This window comes from Mustela nivalis (assembly GCF_964662115.1).
Source record: "Mustela nivalis genome assembly, contig: HAP1_SCAFFOLD_1870, whole genome shotgun sequence".
NCBI lineage: Eukaryota > Metazoa > Chordata > Mammalia > Carnivora > Mustelidae > Mustela > Mustela nivalis.
In genome coordinates, this window is record NW_028134794.1 from 42,518 (window position 1) to 56,282 (window position 13,765).

The following is a 13,765-nucleotide window of genomic DNA, read 5'->3' on the forward strand; positions in this document are numbered from 1 at the left end:
CCCCGGCGGCCATGTCCACGGGGTTCTCCTTTGGGACCCGCACGCTGGGCTCCACCACCGTAGCCCCCGGCGGGACCGGCGCAGGCGGCGGTTTCTCCTTCGGGACGGGGCATCTAGGTAACTGCGCTTCTGCGCCTTCCCGCCCTGGTCCTCTCCGTGAGACTCCCGTGGGTGGGCCCGTCCCTCTCCCTTCGCTGGGTTCCTTTCTAGTGGGTCTGGGAAGAAGAAAGACAGACTTGCGCAGCGCCAGCCTCATAGTCCTGCCGTTTGGGGGCCTGGTCGGGAGGGTGGTCATAGGGGTTGTGAGGTCCCCAGAATCCACAATGGTTCACCCAGTGTCCCTGTCGAGTGGGGTCTGGCTGGGTGAAAGGGCCTGGGGTTTCACGCTGAGCCCTAGCAGTGCGGCAGTCTGAGGCACAGAACGGAGCACGACATTGTGGGTCATTCTGGGGTTTCAGAAAAAGACAATAGAAAAATTTTAAGGGGGACAATTAGAGTTTTATCCCTGATAATTTAGAATTCATTGCAGGATATATGACTTTGGACATTCCACTGCTTTAATGATTTCGTGGTATTCTAAACGAGCTCACCTCTTGGTACCTCATGGTCCTTTGTTACTGTAGTTTTTTGTTTTAAATACGTGTTGCAGCATTTCTTGGTGGTCATTTTGAACAGTGTGCGTAGTAGTATTCGTGAGTGTTATGGTGGAATGACTCACATTGTCTTCTAGTTACACTGAAAACTGTAGGTAGCATATTTATCGTTTTTGTGCAACCTGCTAAACCACCGCTTCAGGGGATGACGAAATACAGCCAGCAGAGGTTTAGAAAAAGACATTAATAATAATCAAAGGTCATTTTCATGGTGAGAGATTTAATTTTTAGAACTTCGTCTTTTTAAGGTAAAAGGGGAGGAGTTCATTACATCAAGAAGTGTGCATAGAAAATGTTACAAGGTATCTATCACCTGGGGCTTGAGGGATGTCATTGTAGAGTAAAAAGCCAAAAGTATCTTCCTTATATTAAAAAGGGGAGGTACAGGGGCGCCTGGGTGGCTCAGTGGGTTAAGCCTCTGCTTTCTGCTCAGGTCATGATCCCAGGATCCTGGGGTTGAGCTCCGCATGGGGCTCTCTGCTTAGCAAGGGGCATACCCCCTGCTTCTCTGCCTACTGGAGAGCTCGCTCTCTCTCTGTCAAATAATAAATAAAATCTTTAAATATATATATATATATATATATATATATATATATATATATATTTATATAAAATTTACCAAGAAAAGTGGGGAGGTACAGACTACATAGTCAAGGAAAAAGTCTGGGAATTTCCCTTAATACCTCCTTTTCTCTCTGCACCCTTAATCAGCAATGCCTGCTAATTTTAATTACCTAGTTTCCATTTGCTTCACTTCATGTCACCGCCCTGTGGCAAGCTCTTGTCATTCATGGAACAAATATTTATTGAACACAGTTCCATATAATGGACTCTGTTTTAGATGGTGAAATAAATAAGGGTACAGCTCTTTCTTCCAGGTTTTCAACCAGTAACCCTTCTCCTATTTGGCGAAAACTATTCCTGTCATCTCCTACATAGATTAGTTCATTGGAATCGCAATTGCTGTGTCAAAAATAGACTTTTTTTAAAAAAAGATTTTATTTATTTATTTGACAGACAGAGATTACCGGTAGGCAGAGAGGCAAGCAGAGAGAGAGGAGGAAGCAGTCTCACTCCTGAGCAGAGAGCCCGATGAAGGACTCTATCTCAGGACCCTGGGATCATGACCTGAGCCGAAGGCAGAGGCTTTAACCCACTGAGCCACCCAGGCATCCCGATTTGGTCTCTTTAGGTAAATCATTTTAGGGAAGTTACTCTCCAAGCCTCAGTTCCCACATCTGGAGCAGAGATGCTGATGAATAAAGTACTTAACATCATATCTGGCACTTGGTAAGTGCTCCCTAAATGTTACTTTCTAAGTCCACATCAGGGCATGCTGGAGAAGTTAAAACAATATTCCTGACCTGTTGGAGTCAACAGTAACACATTCTGATGAGCCATTGGCAGATAATAGTGGGTTGAGGCAAAACTTGGTCCTGTTTGGGGTAGCTTTTAAATAAATTTCTCTCCTGTAGAGAAATTTCTCTTTTGCTTTCTTGAGTAAGAAGATACCACTTTGATGTATTTCTTCGGTAATGTTTTCACATTTAATTATGAAACAGTGCCTTGTGTCTTCAGTTATCTTAAGTTGTCAAGAAATTTTAAATATTTTGTCTAAAAATACAAAATTTCAGAAAAAAATACATAATTTCATTGTGCATCTTTCTATATTTATGGAATAGCAGTAAAACCAAATGGAATCACTGAATTCTTTGGGAGGGAGGAGAGCATAATTACCATTTCCTTAATTTGAGGTCTTCAAAATTTGCCAATAACATTTATTAAAATACCTTTTTAGCTCAGTTGATTAAGTGTTCAAAGTTTTGTGCTTTGTTGGTGAGACTTTGCAACCCTGTTTTGCCAACCTTCTGTACTTCACATACCCATGTTCCTAGACATCATTTTAAAATGAATGATAGGGGTGCCTGGGTGGCTCAGTGGGTTAAGCCTCTGCCTTTGGCTAAGATCATGATCCCAGGGTCCTGGGATCCAGCCCCGCATCGGGCTCTCTGCTCAGTGGGGAGCCTGCTTCCCTTCCTCTCTCTCTGCCTGCCTCTCTACCTACTTGTGATCTATGTCTGTCAAGTAAATAAATAAAATCTTTAAAAAAAATAAAATAAAATCCATGATAAATTAAGACACAGGGCCAGCTCCCTTTTTTTTTTTTTAAGATTTTATTTATTGATTTGACAGAGAGAGATCACAAGTAGGCAGAGAGGCAGGCAGAGAGAGAGAGAGGAGGAAACAGACTCCCCGCCGAGCAGAGAGCCCGATGCGGGACTCGATCCCAGGACCCCTTTTTTGACCCCCTACTCAGTGTTGATGACTGGTTTCAAGTTCTGTTCCCCTCACAGTGATTGGCTGGTGTAATACATTGTATAAAATGTGTTTAATTGAATTTATTAAGTTCCTAATGATGACAGTAATAACATTTATTAAGTGAAGTTAATTCACCATGCATAATCTCTCAATCTTTTGCAAAAAATCTGTTAAGTGGGCAAAGTTATTAACATTTTGCATATGAGGAAACAGAGGATCAAGAAGGCTAAGTTATGTCACACAAGTCCCAGGACATTGGAGAGCTGGCACTGGAATCCAGCCATAACACCGCTACCTCCTTAAATTGCAGTGTCCCAGACATAAGCTTTTTAAAACTGACCTTGACTTCTCTTGGGATTATGTCTGTTTGGAAGGGCAGGCAGGATAGAATAAAGATACCTATATAGGATGAATGGGAGCTCCCATTATGTTATGTGTTATAGTCTCTTTTAACTCTCCTCTACAATTTTTGGAGTGTCAGGTTGTTGAGACATTTTGATTATTTTAATAATTTGTTCTCCCACTATAGATAGCAAATATGAGCCCCTGAGTTTTGATAAGAACAGTTGAAAGTCGTGAACTTTGTTCACATCACTTGCTATTACCAGCTGTTCTTTTTAAGCTTTCAGAAACTCTGAAGAGAATTTCTGCTTATGAACACATAATCTGGATAGAGGGTAATTTTTACTTTGTATTTTCCTCTTGCCAGGTTATGTTTAGTCCTTTTCCTCTTCTCACCCCTACCCCAGTTCTTGACGCTGTTTTGGTGACAAGAAACGTAACTGTATCCCCCGTCCCTGCCTAAATCCATGAATATGGTGATAAAGCAACAGAGAGGTGGCAAAGATCACTTAAAAGAACTTTTCTGAGTATGTTTTATTTTTCTTTATTTAGTAGTTGGGAAAGAACAAATGTATTTAGAAATATGGACTATCCGTGAGTCATTCAAGAGGAAAATGATCCACATTCATAGGATTGCTCTGTGGCCATTTTAAAATATGCTAATTGTCAATAAAACTTAGAGAAGGAGAATATGTGATACTGTTTATGATTTCCTTGGGATCTGAACTCTTTTGTATGTGACTTATTTTTAAAGAGAACAGGAGAATATTTGAATTGGGTTGGTTAAAAATAAATTGATAGTTCTTTTTGTATTCTATGGCAATATATTGAATATGTGAAAAGAAAGAAAGTGTTTAACCTTGAAGAGTTAATTTTTATTTTTCTTTAGGAAATACTGGCTCCAGTAGACTTTATTTTGTGTTCTTTATAGATAAGCAACCCTTCAGTGGGGTTCAATTTTGGAACTCTTGGAAGCACTGCAACTCCTGCCACGACATCTGCTCCTTCAGGTGGTTTTGGAACCGGGCTCCTTGGATCGAAACCTCCCGCTGGGTTCACTCTGGGAGGAACAAATACAGGTAAGGAGGATTGTCACATTTCAGGGAGTAGCTATGGGATATTCTTTTAAGGTTCTGGCTTATATCTCTGCCCTTTATATGGATTGTCAGACCTAAAAAATGGTAAATATTAAGATGAAAAAATATATAGGGATGTGGACTTAAGGGCCAGTGGTAGGCGTAACATTGGTTATTTTCTATTCTAGTGTAAATGAAAACACCCATTTAGGGGTTCTTGGATGGCTCAGCTGGTTAAGGGTCTAACTCTTGATTTCCACTCGGGTCATGATCTCATGCTTGCAGAATGAGACCTTCTTTGGGCTTTAAGCTCCTTGGGGAGTCTGCTTGAGATTCTCTCTCTATTTCCCTATCCTCCTGTTGCATACTGCACCCCCCTCCCCCAAGCTCTTCCTCAAAAATAAATAAATCTTCAAAAAAGAAGAGAAACAAATTTAAAGAAATGGGATTTTTAAAAGAAAGATTTTATTTATTCATCAGAAAGAGCGAGAATAAGCAGGGGGAGCAGGAGGCAGAGGGAGAGGCAGGCTCCTCACCGAGCAAGGAGCCCATTGCAGAACTTGATCCCAGGACCCTGGGATCATGATTTGAGCTGAAGGCAGCCGCTTAACCAATTGAGCCACGCAGACATCCCAAGATCTCTTTTCAAAATAACTTCTTTTTTGGTATACTTGACACAATGAAGATATACCTCTTTAAATATAAAGAATTAATTTAATATTTTTTTAAGATTTTATTTATTTATTTGACAGACAGATCACAAGTAGGCAGAGAGGCAGGCAGAGAGAGAGAGAGAGAGGGAAGCAGGCTCCCTGCTGAGCAGAGAGCACAATGTGGGGCTCGATCCCAGGACCCTGAGATCATGACCTGAGCCGAAGGCAGCAGCTTAATCCACTGAGCCACCCAGGTGCCCCAAGAATTAATTTAATCTTTACAAGAGAGTATATAATGCAGTGTTTCACCTTAGTGAAGATAAATCAAGTTTACCAATTTGGACGTTAATTTAATTTAGTATATATGGTGCAGTCAGCATCCTTTCTTGCTATAACGTTATAATTTACCTTCCTAAGAGATGTTTTAAGTTTTTATATTATTAAAAGAGTTGTTTAGATGGGAAAAGGGCAAGAGGTCAAGGTTTCTGGTAGACATTTCGATAATAAAAATCTGTTTTTTAATACTTAAAGATATTTGGTTATTAAAAATATGTGTCAGTAATGCTGCCATTTCAAAAGCTTATTTCTTTATTTACTCTTTATTCTGTAACCGCAGGGCCTCTTGGTCTCTGTTACCACTTTATGCATTGACATTGCAGCTTTGATTGCAACTTTTCACAGCCACACATAGAAAATGTAAGAACTGCAGGAATGCGGGAGCTTCCAGTGAGCTCCTTGAAATGACTTTGTGTGCCAGTGTTGGCTTAGAGTAGCTTTTTTTCTCCTTGCCTTATGTTGTTATAAGCAGTAGTTGTTTGCATTTATAAATCTTATTCCCTATATAATTATATATAGCCGGTAATGTGAAAACCGGTGCTCTAGGAAGAACGTTTCTATTAGCGGTCATGGTAGAAGATACTGGTTGTTGTAGTATCATATCCTGAGGATGACTCTAAGTCTTGCCCTTGTAATAACCCCCCATAAAATGTCATCTGCCATTGATGATTGAATTTTATTTCTCTTTTTGTCCCCAGGAATAGCAACAACTATAACTACAGGATTAACTCTGGGTAAGAATTTTTTGCGGAAAGATCCCAGATCTGTGGTTTTCTTCTCTTCTCTTTCTTATTATCTCACAGAGCTGGGGTATAGAAGGAAGCATGTAAGGAACCTAATAGATCACAGACACTGACTCATTATATAGCCTTTCAGTACTGGAGTTTTTAAAGAAGTCAATGACTGTTTAATTCAGGAAAAAAACCTTTAAATACAGCGATGGTTTTTTTCCTCTGGAGGTTTATTTTACATTGTATTTTTATAGTCATTTGAACCCGTTTAGTGGGGAAAAAAAAAAAAAAAGCAACAAACTCTAGACCGGAAGTCTTAGAATTAAGCCCTGGTTGTAATTCCAAATCATTGTGAGGTCTTAGGTAGTCATGTAGTATCTGGCAGCTTTTGGTTATCTGTAAAACAAGGGTAGGACTGAAAAGTTTTTGTATTTCTTTTCAGCTCAAAAACGCCATGGTTCTCTGTAGCGATACGCCAAAGGGAATGTGAGTAAGTAGTATGACAGTTAATAATGTCAAAGGAAATGAATGAATGAAAAGATAGTATGGGAACTCAGTTAAAGTAAATTTATTAATTTAATTAACATTTGAAGTAAACTAAATATTGGTGGACTTTGTTCATTTGGATGGTACTCACCTGTGACCCACAGAAAATGTAACCCATCTGTTCACTACCAGAGTTTTGGACAGGATTGGCTTCGGGGCAAGCAGTTGGATTCTCTTCTTTTCTGAGATTTTAGAACCCATACAGGATTTCAAAGCACTGTACCCAGGCAGGAATTTCTGGTTGTGGTAAGGGCAATCCAGAAGTTTAATTTCTGGAAGCTGCTTCTCTCAGTGCCTTTAGGGAAAGCCAAAATGCAGGTCATTATGTATTTCCTCATTTAATAGTTTGGAATAGCTACTACTTCCTAACTCTGTGGCCTTGAGTATACATAATGCTTTGAACATTTAGTATTAGCTGTGGTGTGGTGATGGTACTGGTGGTGCAGGTGGTACTAATGATGTCAAGAGCATCAGCATGAGTATGAGTAAGGCATTCAGTGGGTGATGAGGTGAAGCTGACTGGCAGGTATAGTAACATGTTCTTGTATGACCTGATAAGTGCTCTAACATGTATGAAAGGCACGAGGGAAGTAGAGGAAGATAAGAGTAGAAGTTTATTTTGGGGGCAGGAAACATCATTCCTGATGGAGACGTGCAACAGCCCAGTCATAAGGGGACTCAGGGAAGTAGAAAAAGTACTTGGTTAGAATTTAGGATTCAGAAGTGGGAATGGTAGGGAGAGGGGGGGTGTGAAGAGCAGATTGGAAGTAGATAGGAAAGGTGGTTGTGTGCCATGCCTTGTGACTCTAGTGTAGAGATAGTATAGAGCTAATAAGAGCCTTCAGTCAGAGAGAATCACCAGGGTATTATTTTTTGTTGGTGTTCTCGCTTCTTCTTTTTTAAAGTAACTGAAATAATTCCAAGAATAGATTAAAGTTTAGAGGGACTGATAGCACAGAAACAAATTAAGAGGTTATAATTGTTCTTGAGAAGAAGATGACCTGAGCTAAGGGTTTTGAGGATGCTTGTAATTCAGAGCTATTTCTGCAGTAGAATCAGCAGGATTCATGGCTAGTAGAATGCAGGAGAGAGAAGGAATGTCAGGGGTGATTATGGTTTCTGGCTTGAGCAACTGAGTGGACCACGGCAGGGGGTTTAGGAAACGTTTTGTGTAGGGAGGCGTAGAGGTGGAAAGTTAAGGGACATCCCGGTAGAGCTAACCAGTGGAGACTCTGGTAGGTGTAGACTTAGACCCGTGTTGCCCTAGCTGAGATCCTGTAGTTGGGAAGTATGGGAGCAGGCCTGGAGCCGTAGGCAGTATCATTTAAGAACTGAACAGAGGAAGGTGATGGACAAAAGCAGCCTGGAAGGAGTAGCCAGAGTTGACAGAAGTAAAGGCAGAGGAAACAGTAGAGAATGGTGGTTTAAATAGCGTTGGAGGGGAGGAATATTTTTCTGTTGAGTACAGAGCAAAGGAAGGGTAAGTGCTGTTTTAGGTAAATCCAGGGGTAGAACTGAAATTGGATTTCAATATGACCACATTGATGGGACTTTTTCTTGCTTTTCCTAAGATCATAGCATCCTCTTTTAATTATTCACCATGATTTGGCTCCAACTTCTATATTTTCCTTTTTCATACCTACCTACGTATCCTTCTGGCTACAAAAGTAGGGTCACGAACTTTTAGGGATCCTGATTGAAACCAGTGTAATACATATACAGTCATGGTAAAATAGGATTTGTTTGTTTGTTTGACACAGGAAGACCAGCCACTACATCTGCGTCTACAACAGGTTTCAGTTTAGGATTCAGTAAACCTGCTGCATCTGCCACACCATTTGCTCTCCCTATTACTTCTACCTCAGCTCATGGTCTTACTCTTTCGTCTGCTCTGACATAAACTCCAGCAGGTGAGGCAGAATGGAAAAAGTCACGTTTTGTGGTTGAATTTTGTTTTGTTTTTGGCTAGTGAATATAGGGATCCACCTTATTCAAGATAACTTCAGTTTTGGAAAGTTTTTATTTTAATCACTCAGCAATTAGGATCCTACAAAGATCATCATTGGCTTTAAAGCAGCAGGAGCCATCCTGGAAGTTGATCTCTGTTTACAGAGCAAAGCAGGGACAGGGTGAGAGGTAAAATGTAAAACTATTAATATTCACTTTGTTTTCAAGGAGCATATTGGTGACAAGAAAGGATAAAGAATTTGCATCAGCCTTGCCTGCCTTAGGATTCATTCCATTTTGAAGGCGAATTTGGCATCCTGGATTGAATACTCTTTATTATTCTCTGCAATCCGTTACCTTACACTATTCTAGTGTTACCTAGAACTCTTATTTGTGTCACTAGCATTTCCTTACGGTCTTATTTCTCTTTATTCTTAAGTATATGTAATTTTATCTTTAGCAAGTAGTTTTTTAGGAAAAACTAGAGTGAATTTTGTCATGGACGTGAGGGCTGTCTGTTTTGGTGGTGGTGGGGAATGTTTTGTATTTTCTCCAGTGTTCTTAGAAATGATGTTTCCTTTTGAAGCCTTTACCGTTTTACTTTCTATAGGATCTACAGGATTTACCCTAAATAATTTGGGCGGAACAACAGCTACAACTACTACCCCATCAACAAGCCTTTCCTTAGGGGGAGCCTTAGCTGGTTTGGGAGGTTCACTTTTCCAGAGTTAAAATATAGCCACATCAGGTAATTAATGGTATTCATTTTCCAAAATAGTAAATATTTATATTTAAATTTACTTTATCTGTATTTTGACCTTTAGAACGGACCACTTTGTCTCTTTAACCTGAATGTTTTTGTTTCGTATGAAAACTGAATTATAAAATAATGGTTTTCATGCATAATTGGACATCTTAGCCATATTGTAGAAAAAAAGTTTTCTGCTTCTCAGTATTGACTGACTATATAAAGATACAAAGAATGCCTGTTTAAGGATCTTATAAACTATTCTAGAGAAATTTATCAAGAAATGGTAGTTGTAGAGTCTTGGATCATTTGGTATCTAAGTTCGTTGCAAAACAACTTGACCTTTCAAGCCCTGGTTTTAAGAATGGCTCTCCATTACAGGCATCAGGAAAGGGTATTAGCATGCTTTGAAGAAAAGGTTTTAGAACACAAGTATTAAATTTATTCTAGTCAAGCAAAACACTAAAGTATCAATTCAATTGGCCGAGAATACTTCATATTTTCCATCTTGGATTGATTTTTCATTTCTTTCTTATTTTGAAATTAGCTTCATGTTAAGGATTCTGTCGATGTTTTGAGTATTAAGATATACTATAAATATATTTATATATAAATATAAATGAATGAATAATAGAGGAAACATGATACTATGTATCATGTAATATAATACCATGTAGGAGTGAGAAGAGCTTTCCTCTGATTTGAAAACATTGTATAATTATCTCACATAGCAATATAATATCAAGAATTTCTCTTTAACAATTTATGTGTTAGGAAAAACATATTTTTTGGCTTTGAAACATGTTAAAATCATAGCATTCCCAGTAATACATAGGTTCATGTATAATGGCTATTTAATATCAGAAGTTTTACTCAACACCTCCTAGGTGTCTAATACTTGGTCGCGTGGGAGAGATGAAGGAGTATGACCTAGTGTTTTCTATTAAACAGCTCTTTCATGTCCTCCGTTCAGGTACTAAATTTAGTGAAGAAACTCTGGGTCAGTGGAAGGGGAAAAAAGGAGTTGGTGAAGATAAACTGTAAAAATTGGTAGCATTCAGGTTTGCATTATCTTTCAGATACTTGTCTTTGTCACTGTAGTCTCACCTTGTAGGTATTCAAAATATCTCCTAATAACTGAATCACTGGATGACTGTAACATACATTTCTTTGTAGGATAAGTGTTTAAACATCTCTCCTAAAGAGTTCTATGAGAGCAAAACACAAAAATAACAGAAAGGGGAGGTGGAGGATTGTTTTTGTGTCTTTCTAATGAGTTTTTAGGCTTGCTACAATTTTTCTTAGGCTCTAGATACACGTCAGTGCTTGATTTATGGTTGTGCTAACTAAACATACCCCTGTATTTTTTTTTAAATGGACATTCATTTAGCTATATTTTTTTTCACACATTGTCAGTATTTAAATGCACTCTTCATATATACCCTGCTTTTATTCAGTACCTCTACTGTTTCCTCTGTTTAAAGTAAATAGCATCTGTCCAAAAAGAACCACAGTTATGTGAGCTTGGTAATGCATGGACTTAGATGATTTACCAATGCGTGGTCTTTAAAATTTTGCTACTTGATTTACAAGCATACCTTCATGACTTAAGATTAACTGTAGTTTAGCCCCTTCAATTCCTTTTGTCAGTGAGGTAGGATTTAAATAAATGAAGTCTCTTTAAAATTTTGCTACTTGATTTACAAGCATACCTTCATGACTTAAGATTAACTGTAGTTTAGCCCCTTCAATTCCTTTTGTCAGTGAGGTAGGATTTAAATAAATGAAGTCTATTTCTTTCATTAAATTTGATGTTTGAACTGTAAGGCTTCTAACTCTCAGTTCTTTAGATTTCATGAATAATGAAACTATTGGCATTATAAGATTTATAAGATTTGCTGAAATCTTATAAATCATTACCGGATTATTTTATTATGTAATTTATTTATCTGTTACCAGCTTTCCTGAGGTATAATTGAGAAGTAAAATTGTAAGATATTTAAAGTGTAGAGCATAGTGATTTCATATATACATGCACATTGTAAATGCCCATCAAGTTAATTAACACATCCAATACTTGATAATTTAAAAAGTATCCAATTACAAAGCATGACTAGAGGACAAGAAGTATTCACCTGGAAATATACAAACTAAAACTGCTTTTTCAGGAGGATTTAAAAAAAACAAGTAGTATGTACACATTTATTGAATTAACAGATAAACTCTGACCTTTTTAGTAAAGAAAAATTAATAGACCCATAAATACAGAGAAATGATGGTTGCCCGAAAGGGTAGGGAGGACAGGCAAAATGGCTGACGGGGAGTTGGTACAACCTTCCAGTTACGGAATCAGTCACAGGGATAGATATAATCCATGGTATTGTAATAAGGTTGTATGGTGACAGATAGGGTAGTGACACTTGTGGTGAACATAGCATGTGTAGAGTTTTCAAGTCACTGTTGTACACTAATGTGACATTGTGTGTCTACACTTTAAAAAATTACCTAAAACGTAAAGAAGTTAAAATTATATTATCCAGACTACATACACCATTAAATCCCAGCTTTAGATTTATTCCATGTTATTTGCTTAAAGCAATTATGAAGAAAAATGGGATCCAGCTTGAAAGCATTTGAGAATTTTGTCCATTGAGGGAAAATCATTGTAAAGACTTTGTAAATTATATTTGGTTTATTTGTAGGATTTGGACAGAATGCTTTAGGCTTGACTTTGGGAACCACAGCAGCTACTTCAACTGCAGGCAATGAAGGTCTGGGTGGTATAGATTTTCGTACCTCATCAGATACAAAGAGTAAGTAATGTTCTGTTCTATGTCAGTAAGATTTTTAGTTACATGTTCAGTAGTAAAGTTTTTACTTTTACATTTACTTTATATCTCACAAATTTTTTGTGTATTATGTGTTTAATATTTTATTTTCATAGAAAACTGAGTTTTGTATATGCATACGGTTATGTAGCTGTCAGTGTGTGTATTAATATATGTTCTTAAGTTGGGATCATGAACACATGTATGGTATATAAGTTGATACTTGAACAACATGCTTTGAACTGGTTAGGTCCACTTACATGTGAATTTTTTCCAGTAAAAGTGGAGTCCTGTAAATGTGTTTTCCTTACGATTTTCTTAATATTTTCTTTTCTCTATCTTACTTTATTGTAAGACTTCAGTATGTAGTACATATCACATACAAAGTGTGTGTGAATAGACTTTATATTGTCAGTAAACATTCTGGTCAGCAGGAAGCTATTAGTAAAGATTTTGGGGAGTCAAATTATGTGTAGATTTTCAACTGCCTGGGTGTTTAGGACCCTTAATCCCTGCATTGTTCAAAGGTCAACTGGATTGCTTTGTAACCTGTTCTTTCTCATATGTTATATCACCAATTTTGTCAGTTCAGTAATTCTTTAGGAGTGTTTTATTGCTGCTTACATCAGCTTTATGAATCGATACATCATTAATCAGCCGTCCTTCCATTATTAGTGTTTGTATTCAGTTCGTATATTCTAGGAAGTATCAACATATTGAGCATCTTTATGGGGAGAGGCAATGTGGTATTGTAGCTTAAGGGGATAGACTTGAGCTGAAATCTGGCTTCAGATCCCCTCCACTGTTGATAAGCTCTGCGACCTTGTTCAAGTTATTTATCCCTCTGTGTTTAGTTTCTTTATCTGTAAAGTGGGGGAAAAGAACAGTAACTACTTGACATTGTTGGTCCAAGGATTATAGTTTATAAGACTTCAGTAGAGCCAGGCACATAATAAATGCTCTCTATGTGTTTGTTTTTCTTATAAATTTTCATTCATATTTTTTTATTATTTTTTAAAGACAACCTAGAAACTGAATCACTGGCTTAAAGAGAGGGGAGAGTTTTGGAGACTCTTGGTAAATATTGTAAAATTACTTTCTAGAAAGAGTTTACCAATTGATTACCCACCAGCCAGTATGAAAATGCCGTTCCTACTGTGCTCTTGCAATGCTGAATATTCTTGTTAAAAAATTACCAATCCAGATTCATTTTGAAAGATGTTTTAGTTTTGTTGATTCCCTGTGCATGATTTTTTGTTTTGTCGATTCCCTGTGCATGATTTTTGTTTTGTCTTGCATTGCCTCTTCTGCCTCTGATGAAAGCATGTTTCACCTATTGCATTGAATCCTCTGAAGAACCTAGAATGAGTAACAGATGAAGGAGTCCATATATCTGTGTAGGAATTTTTTATTTGGATGTGGTTTTTATTATGTAGACGATTCTAGGGTGACGTACTGTTTTAAAAGCTGGCTATCCTGAAATCCTTTTAAACTTAGAAAATTTAGGATAACTTTGAATGAAAATTGATTTTTATTTTATTTTACTTTTTTTTAAAACTTTATTTGACAGAGAAGAAGAGACAGCT

General features: G+C 37.7%; 1 protein-coding gene across 1 annotated transcript in view; it reads left to right on the forward strand.

The window, feature by feature from the left end:
* Positions 1-13,765, forward strand: part of LOC309858115 (uncharacterized protein) — a 16,695-nt gene continuing 2,930 nt past the window's right edge. The window contains exons 1-5 of the mRNA XM_082750801.1: positions 1-117; positions 4,204-4,393; positions 6,078-6,113; positions 6,553-6,600; positions 12,054-12,164. Of these exons, the coding sequence (XP_082606927.1) occupies positions 12-117; positions 4,204-4,393; positions 6,078-6,113; positions 6,553-6,600; positions 12,054-12,120 (447 nt within the window). The 5' untranslated portion in view covers positions 1-11 and the 3' untranslated portion in view covers positions 12,121-12,164. The remainder of the gene's footprint in view (positions 118-4,203; positions 4,394-6,077; positions 6,114-6,552; positions 6,601-12,053; positions 12,165-13,765) is intronic.